The following is an 18,729-nucleotide window of genomic DNA, read 5'->3' as shown; positions in this document are numbered from 1 at the left end:
TAAGGTCGCACGGCACACTCCTATCACTTTCTACATCGAGTAAATGGAGCTTTCAATAGCTCCCCGGCACCACCTTAGTGTAACCGGTTATACCCAATTGCAACAGTACAAAAACAGGGCCAACCGGCAAAGAGAATTTTGTCCACCCGAAGGTGGAGAGAAATTAACGGGAAAAGCTTTCTTGCGACCCACCGCCAGGGGGACGAGCCCGGGGGGACCCCCCCTTGTCCCCCCTAGGAAAAAGCCGGATAGGGTGGGTTGCTGGGAATGGGAACTTGGACATCGGGAAGGGTTATGGGAAAAAAGGTGGGAATGGGGGGAGCAATTTTGCTCCAATCCTTTTGTCTGACTCTCTTCCAAGACTGATTGCTCAGCGAGGGCATCAGAAGACAGTGCCAATTGCCAAATATGCGGTCCCTGCTCACCCATAGGGTCCGATAACTGGGCCCCAACTGTCGGAGACAGGAAGTACCCTATTTAGTGGCGACGGCCGCCCCCCCCCCCCCCCCCCCCCCGACCCCCAGCTCTGCGGCCGACGCGTACTAACGTCCTCGATCAACTGTCCCGCACCAGGTACTCACGAATCACCAGTGAAGCTTTGCACTATACACGGGTACTTACAACACCTGCTTTTCACGGTCTCCGGCCACCGGAAGTTTGTATGCGAACGTTAACTGAAATCCACGTTCGCGAGGCTCCCATGGGAGGGGCTATGAGAGCCCTGTACTTATGTCCTCCTCTGTGCCTACTCTTTCGCTCAATGCAACATGAGTCTTTTGGCATTGCCGCGGGGTCAGCGGCTCGGCAGAGGAGATCGGTCCGGGCCTACTAGCCGTTACTAAGCCAGGAGAGTTTCCCCGGTCGGTGTACTAACCTCACCTTTCCTCGTTTTCCCCGTGCGGAACACCAAGTAGCTCGTGGTAGCACGTCCCGTGGCAGCCAGAGAAGATCAGTCTATAGGCCCCTCGAAGCAAGGTTACAGGGGGGCGCGACCCCCCCCCCCCCGGCCTCATACGGACTGTACAACATCTAGCCCCCATGACATTTGGTTACAGGGGTATGTCACTCCCCCCGAATTATTGCGATCAGGTCGCTGGCCCCGCCAAAGCTTGCGGTTACAAGGGTCGCCAGTCCCCCGGCCTGTAATGGTTTCCCGAATTTATTCGGTATTCCCAATACAAACGACTGTACGCTTGCGGCACGCTACTTTCGCAACTTGACTCGCCGGCCTCCTCCCACGCTGGATTACAGGGGTGCGTTATTTCCCCTGGACAAAGAAAGTCATAGTTGATCGATCTCGACACGCTTTCCTGCTTCAATCATATTGCCAAGTGCCGGGTTGACACCCGACCGCTCGACCTCCGCGTAGGACCTGATTCCAGTTGTACCAGGAACCTCCGCAGTGGCGGCCGTTTTGCACGCTCCCTGGGCAGGGATTGTGCGGCCTCCCCGATTCCTCGAGGAGGTCTAGTGGAATTACCGTACTTCCACGCTCTGGCCCCTATGACATTAGGTTACAAGGGTTTGTCACAACCCCCGGCCTGCAGACCAGTTCGCAAGTTCAACAGTACGAGCCCCAAGCTATGGTCAGACAGAAATCGTATGCCATCTGATGAAACGGGCAGGTTTTTCTTTAACGTCCTTTGGCTCCATTTTGGCATGGCCGAAGCGAACGCCAAGCAGCAGGTACCGGTTCACGCCATACACCCGAAGCAAGCAATAGTGCATACTCGATTTACTGTGTGTATTCTAGAAAAGTGGTTCATACCTCCAGATTAGTACGTGCTCGCAGTGTGGGTGTGGCCAACCAAAGAATCCATCACGAGAAAGCTTCATGTTCAACCATCGTCGTCATTCGTTAGACGGAGGGGTGCATGACTTTTTTCACTCCGCTGTACATCTATAATATTCGAAACGGCCGTTTCCCTATTAGACCAGTTTTGAGTAAGCGTGGATATTGACTGAAGAAAGTAACAATTCTGTAAATAGCACGTCTAGTAAAATTTTTAAAATCAGAGGCCTTGTTCGGTTTTATTTCATTCCGTTTTACTTGCGCTTTATGGGGGAAAGCAAATTGAAAGAGCAGTTTACCGTTGATTCAACCTGCTCTTCCCATTTGGCACTTCGGCGGTGACAGTGGATCGAAGTCAAAACAGAAAAAATGAAGTTATTCACCTGATATGCGTATTGGTACGTGGCATGACGACGTACAGTTGTAGATGTACAGCATATTTAGAGTATATGCACGTTAGCGGTAGCGGCAATCTTTGCAGAGAGGGGGAGAGTCCGGGGTTGCGTTGTTCACAAGCCGGAGCGGGGATCGTCGTTCTATTTTTCTTTTGCAGGAGAAAGCGCCAAAGCGCCAGTTTCACTAGGCGCTTTCTCGTTCGGGGTCGTCTGAGATGCGGGACCGCGGAACTTCGAAATTGTTCTGCGGCAGTATATACCGTGTCTGCAAAATGTTTTATATAAGCAATGCCAGAACCAAACGTTGATGTTCCGAACAACACGACAGTGACGATATTATCAAATCATACCGAACCCAGTGGGAACGCCATTTCTGTTTTGAATTTTTTTCCTAAATTTTGGCAATGAATCGATGTATATTGAAATCACATCTGTTCTTAAATGTCGAATCTGTTCATTGTTACCTGCCTGGATCTACAAGTACATGCAAGTTCCGTTTCCATTCCAACTTCACGCCTTTTTCTTTTTTGACACCCACAATCCTATCACCAGTTTACTGTGAATTCCTCCAATTCTGAGTGATGTTCGCACCCAATAACTCGGGCTCCATCACATGTATTGCTCCCTTACATGTTTGCATGTATAGTTCGAGCACAATTGTATGAAAACAGGAATCTTCTTTAAGTTATTCCTGCCGGCAAGTTTGCTAGCAAGTATTTGCTTCCAAGTTGGGTGAAGTTCAAGACATGACAAGACGTCATAGCCGCTGACATTAGGCTGGCTCACACTCCCGATTCTCAATGACGACAAAACATTAGGAGCCACAAGTTCTCCGAAGAAGTGCCATATGTTCAATTTTGTGATGATGTCAGGATTCCGTGGTGTGAACAACGAGACTCGCGTACGGAATGGGCAAAGGACGACACGCAACACGTTTCTCCAGGGAACTAAAGTAACACCTGTATAGGAAGCAGCGAAACACTTATGACGCAAGCGACAAAACAAAACTCACCATACTAACAACTACATTTCGGAAAATTGAGAACTACGGTATAAGTAGCGGCAGTCCTAACCAGAGTTTAAAAGCTACACAAGTGTCTTCATGTGAAGAATAAGATCGTGCTCACAGAGATCTTCCTGGTAGAGCTTGTGGCAGTCACGCGCTGATTTTGTAGATACGACGTGAGCCGAAGGCGATGTCGCCGTAGGTGGATATGTAGCAATGGCGCCGAAGCCTTTGCATTGACTTGCCGGAGCAACGGACGGCCCGGTACAATGGAAGGAACTGAAGGCGTGCTGGCTCCACAGAGGTCGCACGAGTCGGGGCTCCCCGGCGCCCAGCACGGGTACCTAGGTATGTGGTAGCAGCAGGTGGCCAGGCTACCGGGCGCAAAGCTCGGGTGCCTGGAGATGGACGGGTGTCCAGCCCTACGGCGCGGGCTCCGCTGCACCGGCAGAATATGTAGACGTCCCGGCGCTACGGCACGGTCGCCTTGACTGGCGTGCTTGCCCTCGCAGCGCCAGATCGCGTTCGATGAGCATCCCTTTACTCCAGCCGGTCTTGCTGGCTCCCCCACGTTCCGACGTCTTCGTTCTCCTCGTCTCTTCACTCACTTGTCTTCTGTTACCACGCGTGTCCGGGTAAGGGTGATTGGCCTGGCTTTGCTCTAGTTCTCTCCTTCTTTTTTTTCAACTTCCTTACTACTCAACAATACCTGGCTTATCACTACAGTATGGAACGCAATGAGATTTACAGCCTCCATGGGCACTGGGGAAGCCATTACAATATTTCCAGCAGTGTCAAGCGGTAAAGAAAGTGGTCAAGCGGTAAAGAAAGCTGTGGTATCCCACTAACGCGCATATTTTCAGGGCCATATAATATTTAACCGGAAGCATAGCACGGTTGATGCCACCGCATACGGCCCTGTTATCAGAATGGTTTCCGATTCCCTGATTTTAAAGGGACACTGAAGTGATTTGTAAACAATGCGAGATTACGAGCGCAAACTGTAGTCCGGAGTCCCTGGGCCCTGTTTCGACCACTCTGTGCGCGTTTACGCGAATTTATTTAGTAGAAAAATCAATTTCAAAATGCTGTCCTCCTCTCTTTACGCTCGCCCATTTTCTGTGGCGTTTTCGTGTGACGTCAGCAGGAGAGGAGCTGACAATTGGCTGCGCTACTGCACGGCTCGCCGACCTTCCGCGACCGAGTCAGTCGGCCCACCGTTTAGTCCGCCGGCCGCCGACGGGTCGTCGCAATTCGTTCGATCAGTTGAAACTAAGCCACAACACGTTTGGGAATGGAAGAATGCGCCTTTCTTTACTTCGTTAGTTTGTACACTATCTAGCTCCAAGTCAAGGTCGCTTCACAATCGCTGCACAAGCGCACATGCGACGCTTCGCTGACTGGTACGCCAGTAGGAAAATATAAGGCCTCTTGACGGGGGAGAAGAGTGAGCGAAGTCAATATAGGTACTAAGGAAATAAAATCAACTGATATTTTTACCGTACAGCGTAAAACTAGGGTGCGGAAGCACTTTTTTGCGCTGGGCGAACAAGCAGAGCGGTCAGGAGCACGACTACGCATCTGAGAACGCTTTTCCGTCTACGAAATGCAATTTATAGACGTGAGCTATTGTGGAAACTCGGGGGACGCTTACTGCACGAGCGCAATACAACAAATAATCACCTAAGCTGCTTGAAATACTAAAACTAAATAAATGTGTAAACTGGTTATACATTATATACCTGATATTTTCCATTGCCGCTAGCGGCCCCTTGTGGCCTAGTCGCCTGGTGCGCTAGGTATGCCACCGCAAGTGCTTTGCCAGTCACAAGTCCGAATCGCCGCAGGTACATGCTTTTTTTTATGAGTTAGCATTTTCGTTTTTCGCCGATGTTTTCTATACTGAGTTCACCTTTTTTTGGACCGCAACGTTCATTGCTCCACGAACTAGACAACAGAACTCGCGCAGGCTGGCACTGCCGCGCTAGCGAGTTCTCGTTGGCGTGCTGTTGCCATAAGCACCGACAGCTTGCGGGCAGTGGGCACAGGCCAGAATCAACAGACCCTTGGCCTGGTGCGAACACGCTTTTTACGGTACAGGCATGAGCGAGGCAAGCTCCAAATATGGGGGAAAAGCGCATGCATTTGAGCGTCTGCGGGGACGCGGAGGGCGTTCATGCACTGCGTAGGGCTCAGCCAATGAATGCTACGATTCCAAGCCGTCCTGGGAGGCTTATCTTATGCATTTTACAGTCGACAACATGGCAGAAGCGCGGTACTACGATTACTGTGATATTGAGAATGCCCATCCAACGATGCCATCGGATGTCAAACATGTTGTTTTACAGACCGAAACCGAAACTTGTTTGATTGCTAACCTTGGGCATCGTCCAATCACGGCGCCCCCTCCTCCCAACGTCACAGCTTAGTTTGTGCGGCCGCCGCAAACCGCGCATGGTAGTTTTTCTTCTTTCGCGCTTTGCAAAATAATTACCGATTTGTCAACCGGATAAACGATAAAAAGTGTGCTAATTTGAGCCAGTCTACACAGTGCAAGCAAAAACGGGAGCTTGACAAATTCACTTCAGTGTCCCTTTAAGATTATCTGCCATGTCTAGTCAAGGGCCATTTTAAGTAGGGACGATTCACAATTGACTAGGTTGTTTTCTTTCCCCGCAGTGCACCAGCAAAGCATGGCATAAAATTTTATTCCTGGGGTCACCGCACACATTTCAGAATTTTGTGGCGGCGAAGTTTGCAAGGCCTTTAGAGTATATCCTACAGACATGTTTAATTGATCTAGTTTTTAGTACTTGTTGGTGTAAATTTTACGTATTCACGCAAGAACTGTTATAGTCCATCACTAAGTGGATCGTTTCGTGGTCCCTGCTTTGTTACTAGTAAGCCCGTCCAAGCAGTTACCGACCTTTTTCCTGAATCATTCGCAGCAGAGATCTTAGGTTAGCAGCGAAAGCTTGATAGCAGGAAAAACTACTGGGTGGCATATTTTTGCTCCCGGGCGGGTCTTGCCAGTATGGCCTGGTGGAAGGTGTAGTTTAGGCCTTGGTAAGAAATTAAGCTTTTAGGAACTATTGTTCAGCTGCAGTTTGTACATTCTTGCGATTTCAAGCATCTGAAGCAGAGGAAGCGAGGCCTAAATTACTTAAAAGCTAGATCAGATCTATATTCTACTTGGAACGCCCTCTGAGCATTTCGCTCATGCACTACCTGATCTCAAGTTAGAGTCTCCTACGCAGTTCTTCGGCTGACTGAATTGCTTTCCAAGCTCAGAAATTTTACTGTATTCGCAAGGGCCTAAATAAAGACTATAGACGTGCACGAGCAGTTCGAACGAAGCGTACCAGCGCCGCGGTAAGTTTTTTTCGAAGCTGTAACTCAAGATTGAGGATGATACCTTGGCGGTACCACGCTCCTCTATAGACAACCTGCGAAATTTTCTTATCCGAATCTTTCTTCTTTTTTAGTTGACTAAGGCGTATTGCAGGTGCATATATGTTTGTTGCTGTTCGGTTAGCCTGTTTAGCATGCCGGCATTGCAAAAGTTAATGTATTGCGCAGCTGTTGAAAAACCACTGCACCTCCTTTTAGGGGTACGAAATATAATGGATACGCTTACACTATATAATGAATACACTATAAACTATATAATGTATACACTATTGATAGTGTATACATTATTCGGTTTGATAATTGGTTTGTGACCGCTATAGAAAACTGTCATGGGCATAGGCTTTGCGACAACGTAGTACCTTGCTCGTGTTTCGCGGTTTATATTCATAGCGGTAACCTCTGCAGGCACAGCACGTAGACAAAAACAGAAAGTAGAGAAGGCACGTGCAGCTTGAAGTGCGGAGGAAAAAATGGCTCCAATCCATGCTGTGGAGGTGATTATAAAGCAAAGCTTTAAACGACACCCACAACAATTTCCCATGCGACGTCAATTGAATTCACACACACGTGGCTCTACAAAGAGTTAAACCAGAGATTCTGCCAGCCGTTACCTGGAATTCGCGGGCTCGGCGTCCCGAACGCAGCAGCAGCGTCGGCCATGGCCGGGCTAGAGCTGCGGACGCTGCCGCTGTAGCGCGGCCGTGAGTCGGGAGTAAGAAAACGGAGAGGAGCGTCTTTCGAAGGGTGAGACAGCGGAACCTAGCCATCCCGATCTGCTAGCTTGGGGCAACAACACCGCGCGGTACAAGTGCGGACACGGAAACAGTTCGGCATGTGGACTTAGTGATTCCCATTTATACAGATCTAAACTAGTTAGTTCAGTAAGTTTTAGAAAAACACAACCGAATTGGTATTCACTAATGGAGAAAACCGTGCCCCATTCTTGGCAAGCAGTGCGCAAAAGGTAGCGTTTCTCTAGTGGCCAGATGTCTGTATGTGATTTGTACATTTCGTTTTCCCGCCCTGCAAACCAATCCTTAACGTATGTTTGCCGTACGACCACTTAATTCCGTCGGGTGCGTGTTATCATGGAGGTACTGTCGAACACGTTGATCAAGCAGTGCGAAGGCAGCACGCAATGGACGCGAAGCTGCTCCAAAACAGACCCAAAAGAACCGTCGCTAAAGCAGACGACAAAGCCGTACCGCCGACGCCGCCGCCGGCGAGCAGGCACTTGCGCGCTGGGAACGCTGGGTAATTCGCCGTGCCATCTCTAGTGTGCTCCCTGAGTGACACCCTGCCCCTCTCCTCCCTCGCCGCCGCCACCGCGTTGGGAGATTGTTGTCCCGCACGCCACGAACGAACCGCTGGCTGGTAGAACTAAAAAGCTTTGCTTTAAAATTGCGCCGAATACACGATCAATGCAGTAAGACATCAAAAGTACCTAGCCTACGGGCAAAGGCTGCGAGATTGTTGTAAGTTGAGATTGTTGTAAAAACAATAGTACCATTGTCAAGAACTTTTTCATTCAGTCATTATTCTGTGGTGACTGGGCTCGAAATAGTTACTCCCTGCACCTAAACGACAACGAATGAACGGCATTTATGTGGAATAACAAGAAGTTTATGCTGTGCTAACACAAATTATAATGCATTCAGCCGTTTAATGCAAGGATCACAATGCTGTTAGGACCATGTGAAACGCAAACGCGCAAATTTGGGCCGGAACGCACCAAATAGAAAATTAGAGATCGTGCCGATGAGGTATTCGAACTGATCGGGGAGGTCTGGAAAGTCCACTAGCACGATTCGTCCTTTTAACTGAGGCGTCCTATAATTCGACTTCCAGAAACGCAAAACGACTCGTTTGCGGGCTTAAGTGCATATTGTTACGTGCGTTACCCGTGCCGGAGCGCAGACATCACCGAAACAGCGAAAATTGTACGGAGCTGGTTTGCGCAGCTCTCGCCTGGCCCTCCATCATCATCGTCATCGTCATAAGGATGACAAGCATTATCATAAACGCCTAAACTGCGAGGAAGGCAATGACGAACCCTCTTCGTGAGCGCGCGTTCTTTGCGTTACCGCGTCTAGTCAAGTAAAGTTGGCCGTGGTCTAGTCATCTGGCCCCAGTTCAGCTAAATACACCCTCTTACGTGTTTGTTGTACTGACCTTGTTTAGTAGTATTTTAAGGCGACAGCCTTACAACGTGCGTTTTGCAAAAAAAAATCCTGTGTAGTGCGGCGGTGTTCCTGAGGGGACACCAAAAATCTTGAATGGGATGGGAACGCAAGCACAGACCGTTCTCGTCCTTTTTAGCTGCGAACGCGTGAATTCACTGCCCTAATGTCCACAGTGGCTTGCAGGCGTTTTGCATAACGCTTGCAGGGGCTATGCAATTGCTAAACGTGTGGGTGTGCGCGGTCTTTATGTCCACATCGACTGCTACGCGTCATGTGTCTGCTAACCTGCTTATGCTGCAACCTGAAATTGGCATTGAGTATGCGATGGTAATACCAGAGGCGTGTGGTTACAGAAATCCCAACAGATTGCGCACGAGCTATGCGAAGGCAGGAAAATTAAACTGAATTCAACTTCTAGAGGTGGCCATTTAAAAATATCCGATTATTCGGCGACCTGACATCGGAATTGAGTATGTGATGGCCTGACCTTAATCCTAACGCCACGTTTGCAGTACTAAAGTCACTCATTGGAATTCGCCTGAATCTCACTCCAAGGTCTCCACATCAGAAGAAACGACTCTCCGTCACATCCAAACGAATACCTTTTTCGACCCAATTCGCTCACACCACGTGTTTCCAACTCAGTTACCCGCCCAGTGCACTTTCTTCTCTAGGCCAGGCAGATTAGCCCACATTTTAATGGTGTGCACGTAACCGCGACTTACGACCGTTTTCTAATCCTCCTGCCCTACTTGATCCGGGGCAGAACTTGACCACCAGCAACCAATTGGACGCCCAGCCACTTCTTGCATGTAGGGCATCGGTCGACTGGTCATCGCTTGGATTCCCGGACTAAGAAACTAGTATCAATAAAAGTTTTGTACTACTACTACTACAACGTTGCTTGGCACGACTGCAAGATCAACATTAGGGGGACGTAAAATTAGGGCTGAAATTAGGTAGAAACACATACGCACTTAGGTGACGATGCCAGTGGCGATACCAGCTGCCGTCGCAAATTTACTGTCGATTTACCAATTTCTATGGGCTGCGTTGTCAACACACCTACCCACAGTGCTGACGTAGGCACTTGCGCTAATTGTTCAGGGACAATGACAGCCTCTGTCAGAACCTGCTGTAGGATTGATGTGACCGGTCTCATAGTCGAAAATAAACTCTTGGAGCTCTTGCCTGTAACACGGATAGGGATTCTCATGTGTCTCTCCAAGTTTTTCTTGTTCGCGTTTCATTTTTGTATGACCGTACATGCGTCGCTCAGGTCAGTGATGAAAAATAACGAAGGAGCGAAAATAAAATACCGAGAATAAGGCTATACATCGCGTCGGCTGCGAAAAACGTCAGTATAAACTACGTGCGAGGTCGGGAAGTGCGCTGACCGCTGCCACAAGCTTCAACGAATCCAGGCCATGGAGGTTCCACAAACCTTTGTTTTCGCTTTTTTCTCCGTAGCGCGTCATGGATCAGTCGAGCTTCAAAAGGCGAGTAAATAACAGCAGCCACTTTGCACTCATCACTCTTAAAGACGCTGTGGCGGCCTTAGTCATGCCACTTGGCCGCATCGCTTTCCTCCTTGCAGTCGTAGTTGTAAGCAGCGGCGGCGATGGTGACGCTGGTATGTACCCACACTTTTACTCTGGTTTGGGGTAGGGCAGAAAGGCTCTGTATGGCGCTGTTGTGGGAGAATGTATATATCAATCTTTGATACCTTTCAAAGCACCGTTTTGTGTGCTGAAAGAATACTTACCATGGATTTTCAAGTGTGATGGATGATTCCACCTGTGTCTTTTCCAAACCTATTTCCGCTTAAAAGCCGTGATTGTGCTTGCTTAACTGCATAATGCCTCCGAGGAGTTAGCGTTTCCAGGGTCTAATCTAGAAGCAGGAATGTCTGCTCGTTTTCCTAAAGGCAACATGTTTCGATGTTACTCCTTCGAGGATTGTTTCAATAGCAAAATATGGCTCTCAGCACTGACCGCCAATCACGTAAACTGACTTATGGGTGACGCTTATATGACGTCATTTTTTTAGCTTGCCTCTACTACAGCCCCAACGTTTATTGATTGAGTGAGGAGTTCCGTTTCCTAAGAATTTTGTTGAACCCTCGATAACATGATGCCACAAACTTAATAACACTATATAAAAGCACTTTATAACCGGTCATTGTGGCGAACTTCAGCAATAGATTGGTGGGCAGTGAACGGCTGCTAGGCTTGACAATGCATCAGACGTCTCGTGTTGTTCACTTCTGAGAGCAGCAATAACTCTGATGCAGGTGTTATATTTACGTTTAAAAGTGAAGCTTACGCCGTCAATAACATTGAATACACGGCTTGCACATTATGCAATTACAATCCTTTCTTTCGACCAAAATTTTCAGCTTCTTCAGCGCTCCCAAAAATAGCATGAAATAGGTTATCAGCCTTTTCTATTGCAGTGGGTCACAAGCGTATTAGGTGTGATATTCCGTGCAGGGAATTTTTCTTTTTTTCGGGGAATGTTCGGCTGTAATTTTGGCCAAAAAAGAATGGGGGGATTCTTAATTTAATGCATGAAATTTTAGAAGTCTTGGATTAAAAAATAAAAATAGTGTCAGCAAACCGGACCTCGCATCATTTATTACTTTGTTTTTTAAAAAAAATTCTCTAAACACTTCGTCGGTTTTATGTTAAAATATTCGTAGTCGTGTTCCCGCAAGCCGCAAGCATCCAAGACAGATTCCTATCCAGTTCATATAACAGGAGCGAGCATGAGGAAAGAACGCTCGAAGAGAAAGAGCTAGTAAAGCGTGAAGCGGCGGCGGCTGAAGGGCTCATGCCTGATGGCACGTATTCCTGCGCAATATACAAAAATGTATTTTGGATGCGCCTTACTCAGTATGCTGCCAACAGGAGGTGGCGCCAGCGGTTGCGGCGCTCATCCGAAGTTTCCCAAACTACCAAACAATGCCTATTTCTTTTTCATGCAGGCAGTTTTATATTAAAGCTTTAGCATGCAAAGTAAGCATGTTGTTTGATACAAAACGTGACATGCATAGTCAAATGGTACCGTGCCTCAGATGTAGTAGAATTTAGTTCACGCTGAAACTGATTGTTCGAACGGCGTCTGCGTCTGGAAGGCTACGTAACGTAGACATAGGTGGCGCTGGCTGACGCCAACAACCAAACAGGGATCCGCGTAAACATCTATCAGCTGCAAAAAAGAATGCAGGAAAATTTGACGGGAATTCTCGAGGAACCTGTGGGGCCAAATGCTCAAAATGGGGAATTTCTGAACCTAGAAATAAACATTTTTCTCCCCAGTGCGACACATCACTGCAGGGCAGCTATGCTGACGTCAGTGGAAGACGTGTATAGTTAAGGAGAATTAGTAACAATCATTTTAATTATCTTTTTTTGTGCGTCTTGATTGGTTTGGAAAGCTGTTGGAATATTTAGTAATTATTCGTAATTTTTATTCTTTATTTCCTATTACGCTTAGTGTTGCGGCTTGGCTTGACTGCGCCTACGGTGCCGCTCGTCGGGCCTCCGACAGTCAGTGGATCGCTCAGTTAAAATTGAGCCCCGACAGGTTTGTTTTCCCGAAGAGTGTGACTTTATTTTGCTAGTTTGCCGACTCTATCAAGCTTAGTGAATTCGATGAAGTCGAAGTAGCTCCACACTAGCGCACATGAAACATTTATCCTGAACCTCAGAACGCGAATCACTTTTTCGCAGGGTGAACTAGCAGTACTAGCACACCACACATTTGGGACCACTTCTGCTGGAAGGAACGCATTCGCTGGTGATTTGATATTTTCAGGGCCAGGCGGAAGCTTACTGCTCAAGGGTTGTACAAGAAATTGAGCTTAGCCGCTCGTAATGCTGCAATCCGAGAAATACACAGCAAAGTATACCTCAAATATAGTTCAAGAGGACTGTGATTTGGGCGAGTTGGTGAAAGTTCATGATTGACAATCCAGCGCGCGAAAACACGGCACAAAAAGAACGAGAGTTAGACAGGACAGCGCTGCACTCACAACTGATTTATTTCGAAGAAAACATTGGTCATATATACAGATCAGTCTCCCACGTGGCGGTAACTTATTGCACCCGCTAACCACAAACAAACAAAAAAAAACGCAATCATTAATCGGTTTGCACATGTGTAGTCTGGTTTACTTGGTCATGCAAAGGCGTCACTCAGATACGCGTATTCCCGGTCATGCAGCACTATTGAGGGCATACTTATACAACGGTCAGCAGCTCGTCTGATTTGAAAGGCCTCGATAATTTCCCGTGTTGTTTTATCTTTGTGTCTCGACAACACAGTGGTTTCATTGAAAAGCGGCTCACAATCTTGTTTGCAGCAGTGTTTTGCCAGGTGGCTGTTTGGATTCGTTTTAAATGAACGCTGGTGCTCGGACAACCTGGTGTTCAGACACCTCCCGGTTTGTCCCACATATATATGTCCACACCGAAGTGGTAACATATACACGACACCCATTGCACATTTCACAAATGGGTCTGAATGATTTATCGGGCACGCTTTTTTTGTATTCCGGGAAGCTAATCTTCGGTCAACCCTACTGCACAATTTTCCTAATTTATTTGGAGCCGAGAATACCACGTCGACAGCGTATCTTTTTGCCACGTTTTTTAAGTTATGAGAGAGCCGGTGCTTATACGGTATCACAACGGGGTATCTTTTTCTTTGCCTTGGTGGCTGCGTCACAGAACCTGCCGTATCTTTTCCTTTTATCCATTTGACTAACTTCTGCACGACCATGAGGAGAACATTGTCAGGGTAGCCAGCCGTCTGCTTTCTACTTATCTGGTTCGAGAAGCTGTCATTCAATCTTTTCCTTTTATCCATTTGACTAACTTCTGCACGACCATGAGGAGAACATTGTCAGGGTAGCCAGCCGTCTGCATTCTACTTATCTGGTTCGAGAAGCTGTCATTCTCGAACCAGATAAGTAGAATGCAGACGGCTGGCTACCCTGACAATGTTCTCCTCATGGTCGTGCAGAAGTTAGTCAAATGGATAAAAGGAAAAGATACGGCAGGTTTTGTGACGCAGCCACCAAGGCAAAGAAAAAGATACCCCGTTGTGATACCGTATAAGCACCAGCTCTCTCATAACTTAAAAAACGTGGCAAAAAGATACGCTGTCGACGTGGTATTCTCGGCTCCAAATAAATTAGGAAAATTGTGCAGTAGGGTTGACCGAAGATTAGCTTCCCGGAATACAAAAAAAGCGTGCCCGATAAATCATTCAGACCCATTTGTGAAATGTGCAATGGGTGTCGTGTATATGTTACCACTTCGGTGTGGACATATATATGTGGGACAAACCGGGAGGTGTCTGAACACCAGGTTGTCCGAGCACCAGCGTTCATTTAAAACGAATCCAAACAGCCACCTGGCAAAACACTGCTGCAAACAAGATTGTGAGCCGCTTTTCAATGAAACCACTGTGTTGTCGAGACACAAAGATAAAACAACACGGGAAATTATCGAGGCCTTTCAAATCAGACGAGCTGCTGACCGTTGTATAAGTATGCCCTCAATAGTGCTGCATGACCGGGAATACGCGTATCTGAGTGACGCCTTTGCATGACCAAGTAAACCAGACTACACATGTGCAAACCGATTAATGATTGCGTTTTTTTTTGTTTGTGGTTAACGGGTGCAATAAGTTACCGCCACGTGGGAGACTGATCTGTATATATGACCAATGTTTTCTTCGAAATAAATCAGTTGTGAGTGCAGCGCTGTCCTGTCTAACTCTCGTTCTTTTTGTGCCGTGTTTTCGCGCGCTGGATTGTCAATCATGAAGTATACCTCAAGGTAGGCCTTCGAGAAGTATATGCTGCTATTCTATTCACGTCTCGTATGCTAGCATAGCTCAGCTCAGTTGTTTGGAGCACTATGCGGGTTGGGAACCCTGGGTGGTGTTTTTCTTTTAACTGGCCAACCGTCTGTTGCGTGTCCAGGCATCTTCGTGTTCAGGTAGGTACTATAGAAAGGAGACAGGCGAGATCTGGAGGTGCGAGGGAAACGTCTCCCAGTTGAGCGTCTCCGGTGGAGCGGAAGGCGTTTGCGCCTCGACTTGTCATTCGTCACTTCATGGAACAATACGCCCGGTAGAATCGCTGCTCTGAGAATTATGCGGCCGATTTTTGAAGTAAAACTTGGGAATTCCGGGAAATGGCGATTCCCGAATCCTCGTTCCCAGGTAATGTCGGAACTCATGGACCTGTTGCACTGAACCGAATCCGAAACTGGTTTGAACAATAACCCAGGAATAAACCACCACAACAACATCGCGACACCTATTACATGACCAATAGTTCTAAATCTCTCCCTAAAAAGATAACATTAACACACACCCAATTCAGTGTGCATATGCTTTAAAATCTTTGACTTCCTCCAATCGCATCGCAAGACGAAAACGCGTCTCTGCTGTAGTTGTCGCGGGCGCCATAAATGTCGTCTGGTATTTTAAGTGCGAATGCACTTTATAAGCGACCCCAAACCATCCACCGCCGGCGGCGGCGGCGGCGTCGGCGTCCGCAGTGCTCCTCTATATTTAAAAAAGAAACAGCATCCGGCGCCAGGTTTCGATCCGAGGACTTTGCGGCCGCAGCGCGACGCTCTACCGACCAAGCCACGGAGGCGACGCTGATATCTGTGTTAGTGACGCGCCTTATATCTTTAACGCATTCAAACTACGTCGTCAGCGGCGTGCGTTGGCGACTCAGCGGCGTTATAGCGGCTTGATAACTGCGTGGTGTACACGTGATACTACAAACCCGATGGAAGAGATGGAAAAGAAGGCGGCGAGGCGGTGGGCTGCGGGGGCCGAGCGGAAGCGCCGCAAGCGGGCCGACAACCGTGCATTCGCATTTTCACATTCTCCCCCTCGGGGAAATGGGGGGGAATTTTTTTCTTCTTTGACGCTTCGTAAATGAAATACTGCTATATCGACTGAATAAACGACGAAAAGTGTGTTTATGTTTTTCCGCGTATGAAATGCAAACGGAGAGGAAAGTTTCTTTTTTTCACTTCGGTGCCCATCTAATTGTACTCATTGGCGCCATTTCGAGGACAGCAGGTGCAGTAATTTTATCAAGAGGTCGTTTCCGGTCTGTTGGCTGCAATGAACAATGTCAATAGCAAAATCAGTGCTTGCATGGCGTGTCTGTTTCACCAGAGTGCTACGGCCATTGTTTTCTACTGCGGTGTTTAAGACGAAGCGACCTACCCACGTTGACAAAGCGTCTTGCCTAGAATTCTTCGATTGGACAGAATAAGGACCAAATAACCCAATATTGCTTTGTGTTGCACGCCTCCGACAATAGCGTCTGTTGGAGTAGCTACTGCGTTATCGTCTGCAGCACTTCTTCACGGCATGGATTTCCATCCGCGGCCGCAATATTTAAGATGGCCACGACACGTGAAAGTGGCCGCGTACGTCTCGCATACTATGGCGAAGCTAAACGTACCCAATTACACTGAGAGCTTTTACAAAGGTGCACATAAGACTGGAAAGACTCGTTCGGCCGAGAGAAATTCAAATTCGGTTTGTTTCGTCAAGCCACAGGGTATAACGGCGAATGTTCATTGCGAACAACGCTGCTTGTCTATCCGTGCGTGAATGGAGCAGTCGCATCCTTTTCCTTTAGTCCCCTGAAGTGTTAATGTCAGGTGTTTTTATTTGGATAATATATTAAGGAGGGAAAGGAAGGAAGAAAACATTATTAAGAAAGGATGGCCCGAAGCCGGTGGGGAATGGGGAGGGCAGGAAGGACGCTAGTAATGTCCAGTCATCGAGGCCGCACAGACAAAGCTCCCAGAGTGCTGTCAAGGTGTCCTTGACGCGCGAAGAGGGCCGAATCCACTCTTCGTGGGAGTTAACCCACGCCGGGAAGTGTTGGGCGCGAAGGACGGCAAGGCCTGGGAAAACCAAACGAGGTGCGGAAGGTCAGGTTTCGATGTGCTATGGCATGCGTAGCAGAGAACATGGGGGTCCACGAGAGAAGCGGAGGAACTGGGAGCAGATCCGGCCTGGAGAAGTCCTGTGAGGACTACAGACGGGGTTACAGACAAGCATAGACGAGCATAGACGAGGGCTACAGACGGGTTTACCGCCAAGGCTAACATCGGAGAACCTTGCGGCGGTACGTTGTTGCCTTGCTGGGATTCGTTGCCCGGGGGCTCAAAGTGAATGTGCCGTCCCCGCTACCGTGTGACGATGTCGGCGGTTATGGCGAAGCTGGAACGGGCCCGGTTGAGAAAAACCTGCGTGCCGTGAGATAAGCCTGGAGGCAGAGGATGCGGGTTCTGGGGTACTGATGACTGGAGATGAAGGCGCCGGGCATGTCGGCGACGCTGGCGCTCCTCGTCAGAATCGAAGTAGACTCCGCTAGAAATGGTCTCCCCGGGCTGACGGCGGTACGACAAAGATGCCTCGCTCGCCAGACTGTGGGCGCTTTCATTAACGGGATGCCCTCCATAGCCAGGGATCCACCGTACTGTTACGAGCGTGTGGAAGGTGTTGTGCAGGGAGCTGCATGATCGTTTAATGCAGTGTGCTGCAGAGTGTTTCCGTGGAATTCCTATGAGGGAACGTAAGGCCTCGGCACAGTCTGTGAAATTGTGCACACGGTGGTATGCGCGCAGATTGCACGCCTGCAGAACGGACCGTGCTAGGCGTAGGCCTTGTTGAATAGAGCGCAACTCAAAGTTGGTGCTGTCCGGAATGTAGTCGACGATGTAGGCTGGGACGCTGCGTTCATTGCTGTCTTCTGCTACAGCTGCAAGTGCCACAGCGGCCGTGCGAGGTTGCCAGGAAGCGTCCACGTACCTACGTAATGTCCGCGGATCCGCAGCGTCGGTGGCTGCGGTGGTCTGCACCAGTGTTGCATGTTGCACAGCATAAGTAGCACGAGCAGTTTTCTGGGGTGCTGGTCACCGCTATGTAATCAGCACGTCCTCCCATGGGCGAACGTGAGCATGGATGGGCAGCGCATCTAGTAGTCGCCCACTGTCGTGACGGAGCAGGTAGCGTCCCTGCAGTGTGAAGCGGCGCCGGTAGTTGGCACCTGCTATCCTCGCAGAGATGGTATCCCCAAGCGTAGTACAAGACGCGATTGTATTAAAGTAATGCTGACATTTTGATATTGTAGAGGAGGCTGCGCCTCCAGCAATAATTTTTGATCTTGCGTGCGAATGGCCGAGCGAAACTGGAAGCGGTAATAGCCTGCTACCTCCAATGCTGCCGATAATTATTCGTTTATTGTGCCTGCGTGTCCGGGCCACAGACCACTAATGGTGATGGGTTTAGATTAATTTTGACCACCTAGAGGTCTTTAACGTGCGTCAAAATTTGGTTCAAACGGGCGCCACCCCTTTTCGCCTCCACCAGAAAATGCCGCCACCGCGTCAGGTATGGAACCCGCGTCTTTGCCTCAGCAGCGCAACGCCTTAGCCACCGAGCCAGATCCACCGTGGCGGGTACCTTTTGTTGGATTCTTACCAGAAATATGTAACGAAACAACCACGTTCACATAGCGTATACAGTTTCATAAGCTGTCTTATTATGCGTGCTTAAAATTTCATGGTAGGATGTATGTGTATTTCCTGGTAAGATTATGAATAGTTTAACCTTTATTGCACTGCTGAGCTAGTTGTTCCTGGTCGATTTATTCCAGCAAATATTTCCATCCGCTTTCTTAGCTCGCCTGGATTTTTACACTCATTGCCAGTTTTCGTAATGTTGATCGTGAGGTCTGCCCGTTGTCTGTAATCAGTATAATTTAATATCCCGAGATTAGCTTTCTATAAAGGGAACTAGAATGTATTTCGCGTGTTACTAGGGCGTTGATTGATTTTAGGGTTTAACGCGCCGACGCAACGCAGGCGATGAGGCGCGCCGAAG

General features: G+C 48.4%; 2 protein-coding genes across 2 annotated transcripts in view; both read left to right on the top strand.

Moving 5' to 3' along the window:
* LOC144169166 (uncharacterized) overlaps positions 1–18,729 on the top strand; it is a 577,944-nt gene that overhangs the window by 401,400 nt on the left and 157,815 nt on the right. The window lies entirely within an intron of this gene.
* Positions 10,308–18,729, top strand: part of LOC144167343 (uncharacterized) — a 42,228-nt gene continuing 33,806 nt past the window's right edge. Inside the window, exon 1 of the mRNA XM_077696636.1 lies at positions 10,308–10,420. Within this exon, the coding sequence (XP_077552762.1) occupies positions 10,351–10,420 (70 nt within the window). The 5' untranslated portion in view covers positions 10,308–10,350. The remainder of the gene's footprint in view (positions 10,421–18,729) is intronic.

The sequence above is a fragment of the Haemaphysalis longicornis genome, unplaced genomic scaffold (assembly GCF_048455015.1).
Source record: "Haemaphysalis longicornis isolate Haplotype H1 unplaced genomic scaffold, Haemaphysalis longicornis Haplotype H1 scaffold_2, whole genome shotgun sequence".
Taxonomy (NCBI): domain Eukaryota; kingdom Metazoa; phylum Arthropoda; class Arachnida; order Ixodida; family Ixodidae; genus Haemaphysalis; species Haemaphysalis longicornis.
Note: the sequence above shows the minus strand (reverse complement) of the source record. Positions and strands in the feature narration are given on the sequence as shown.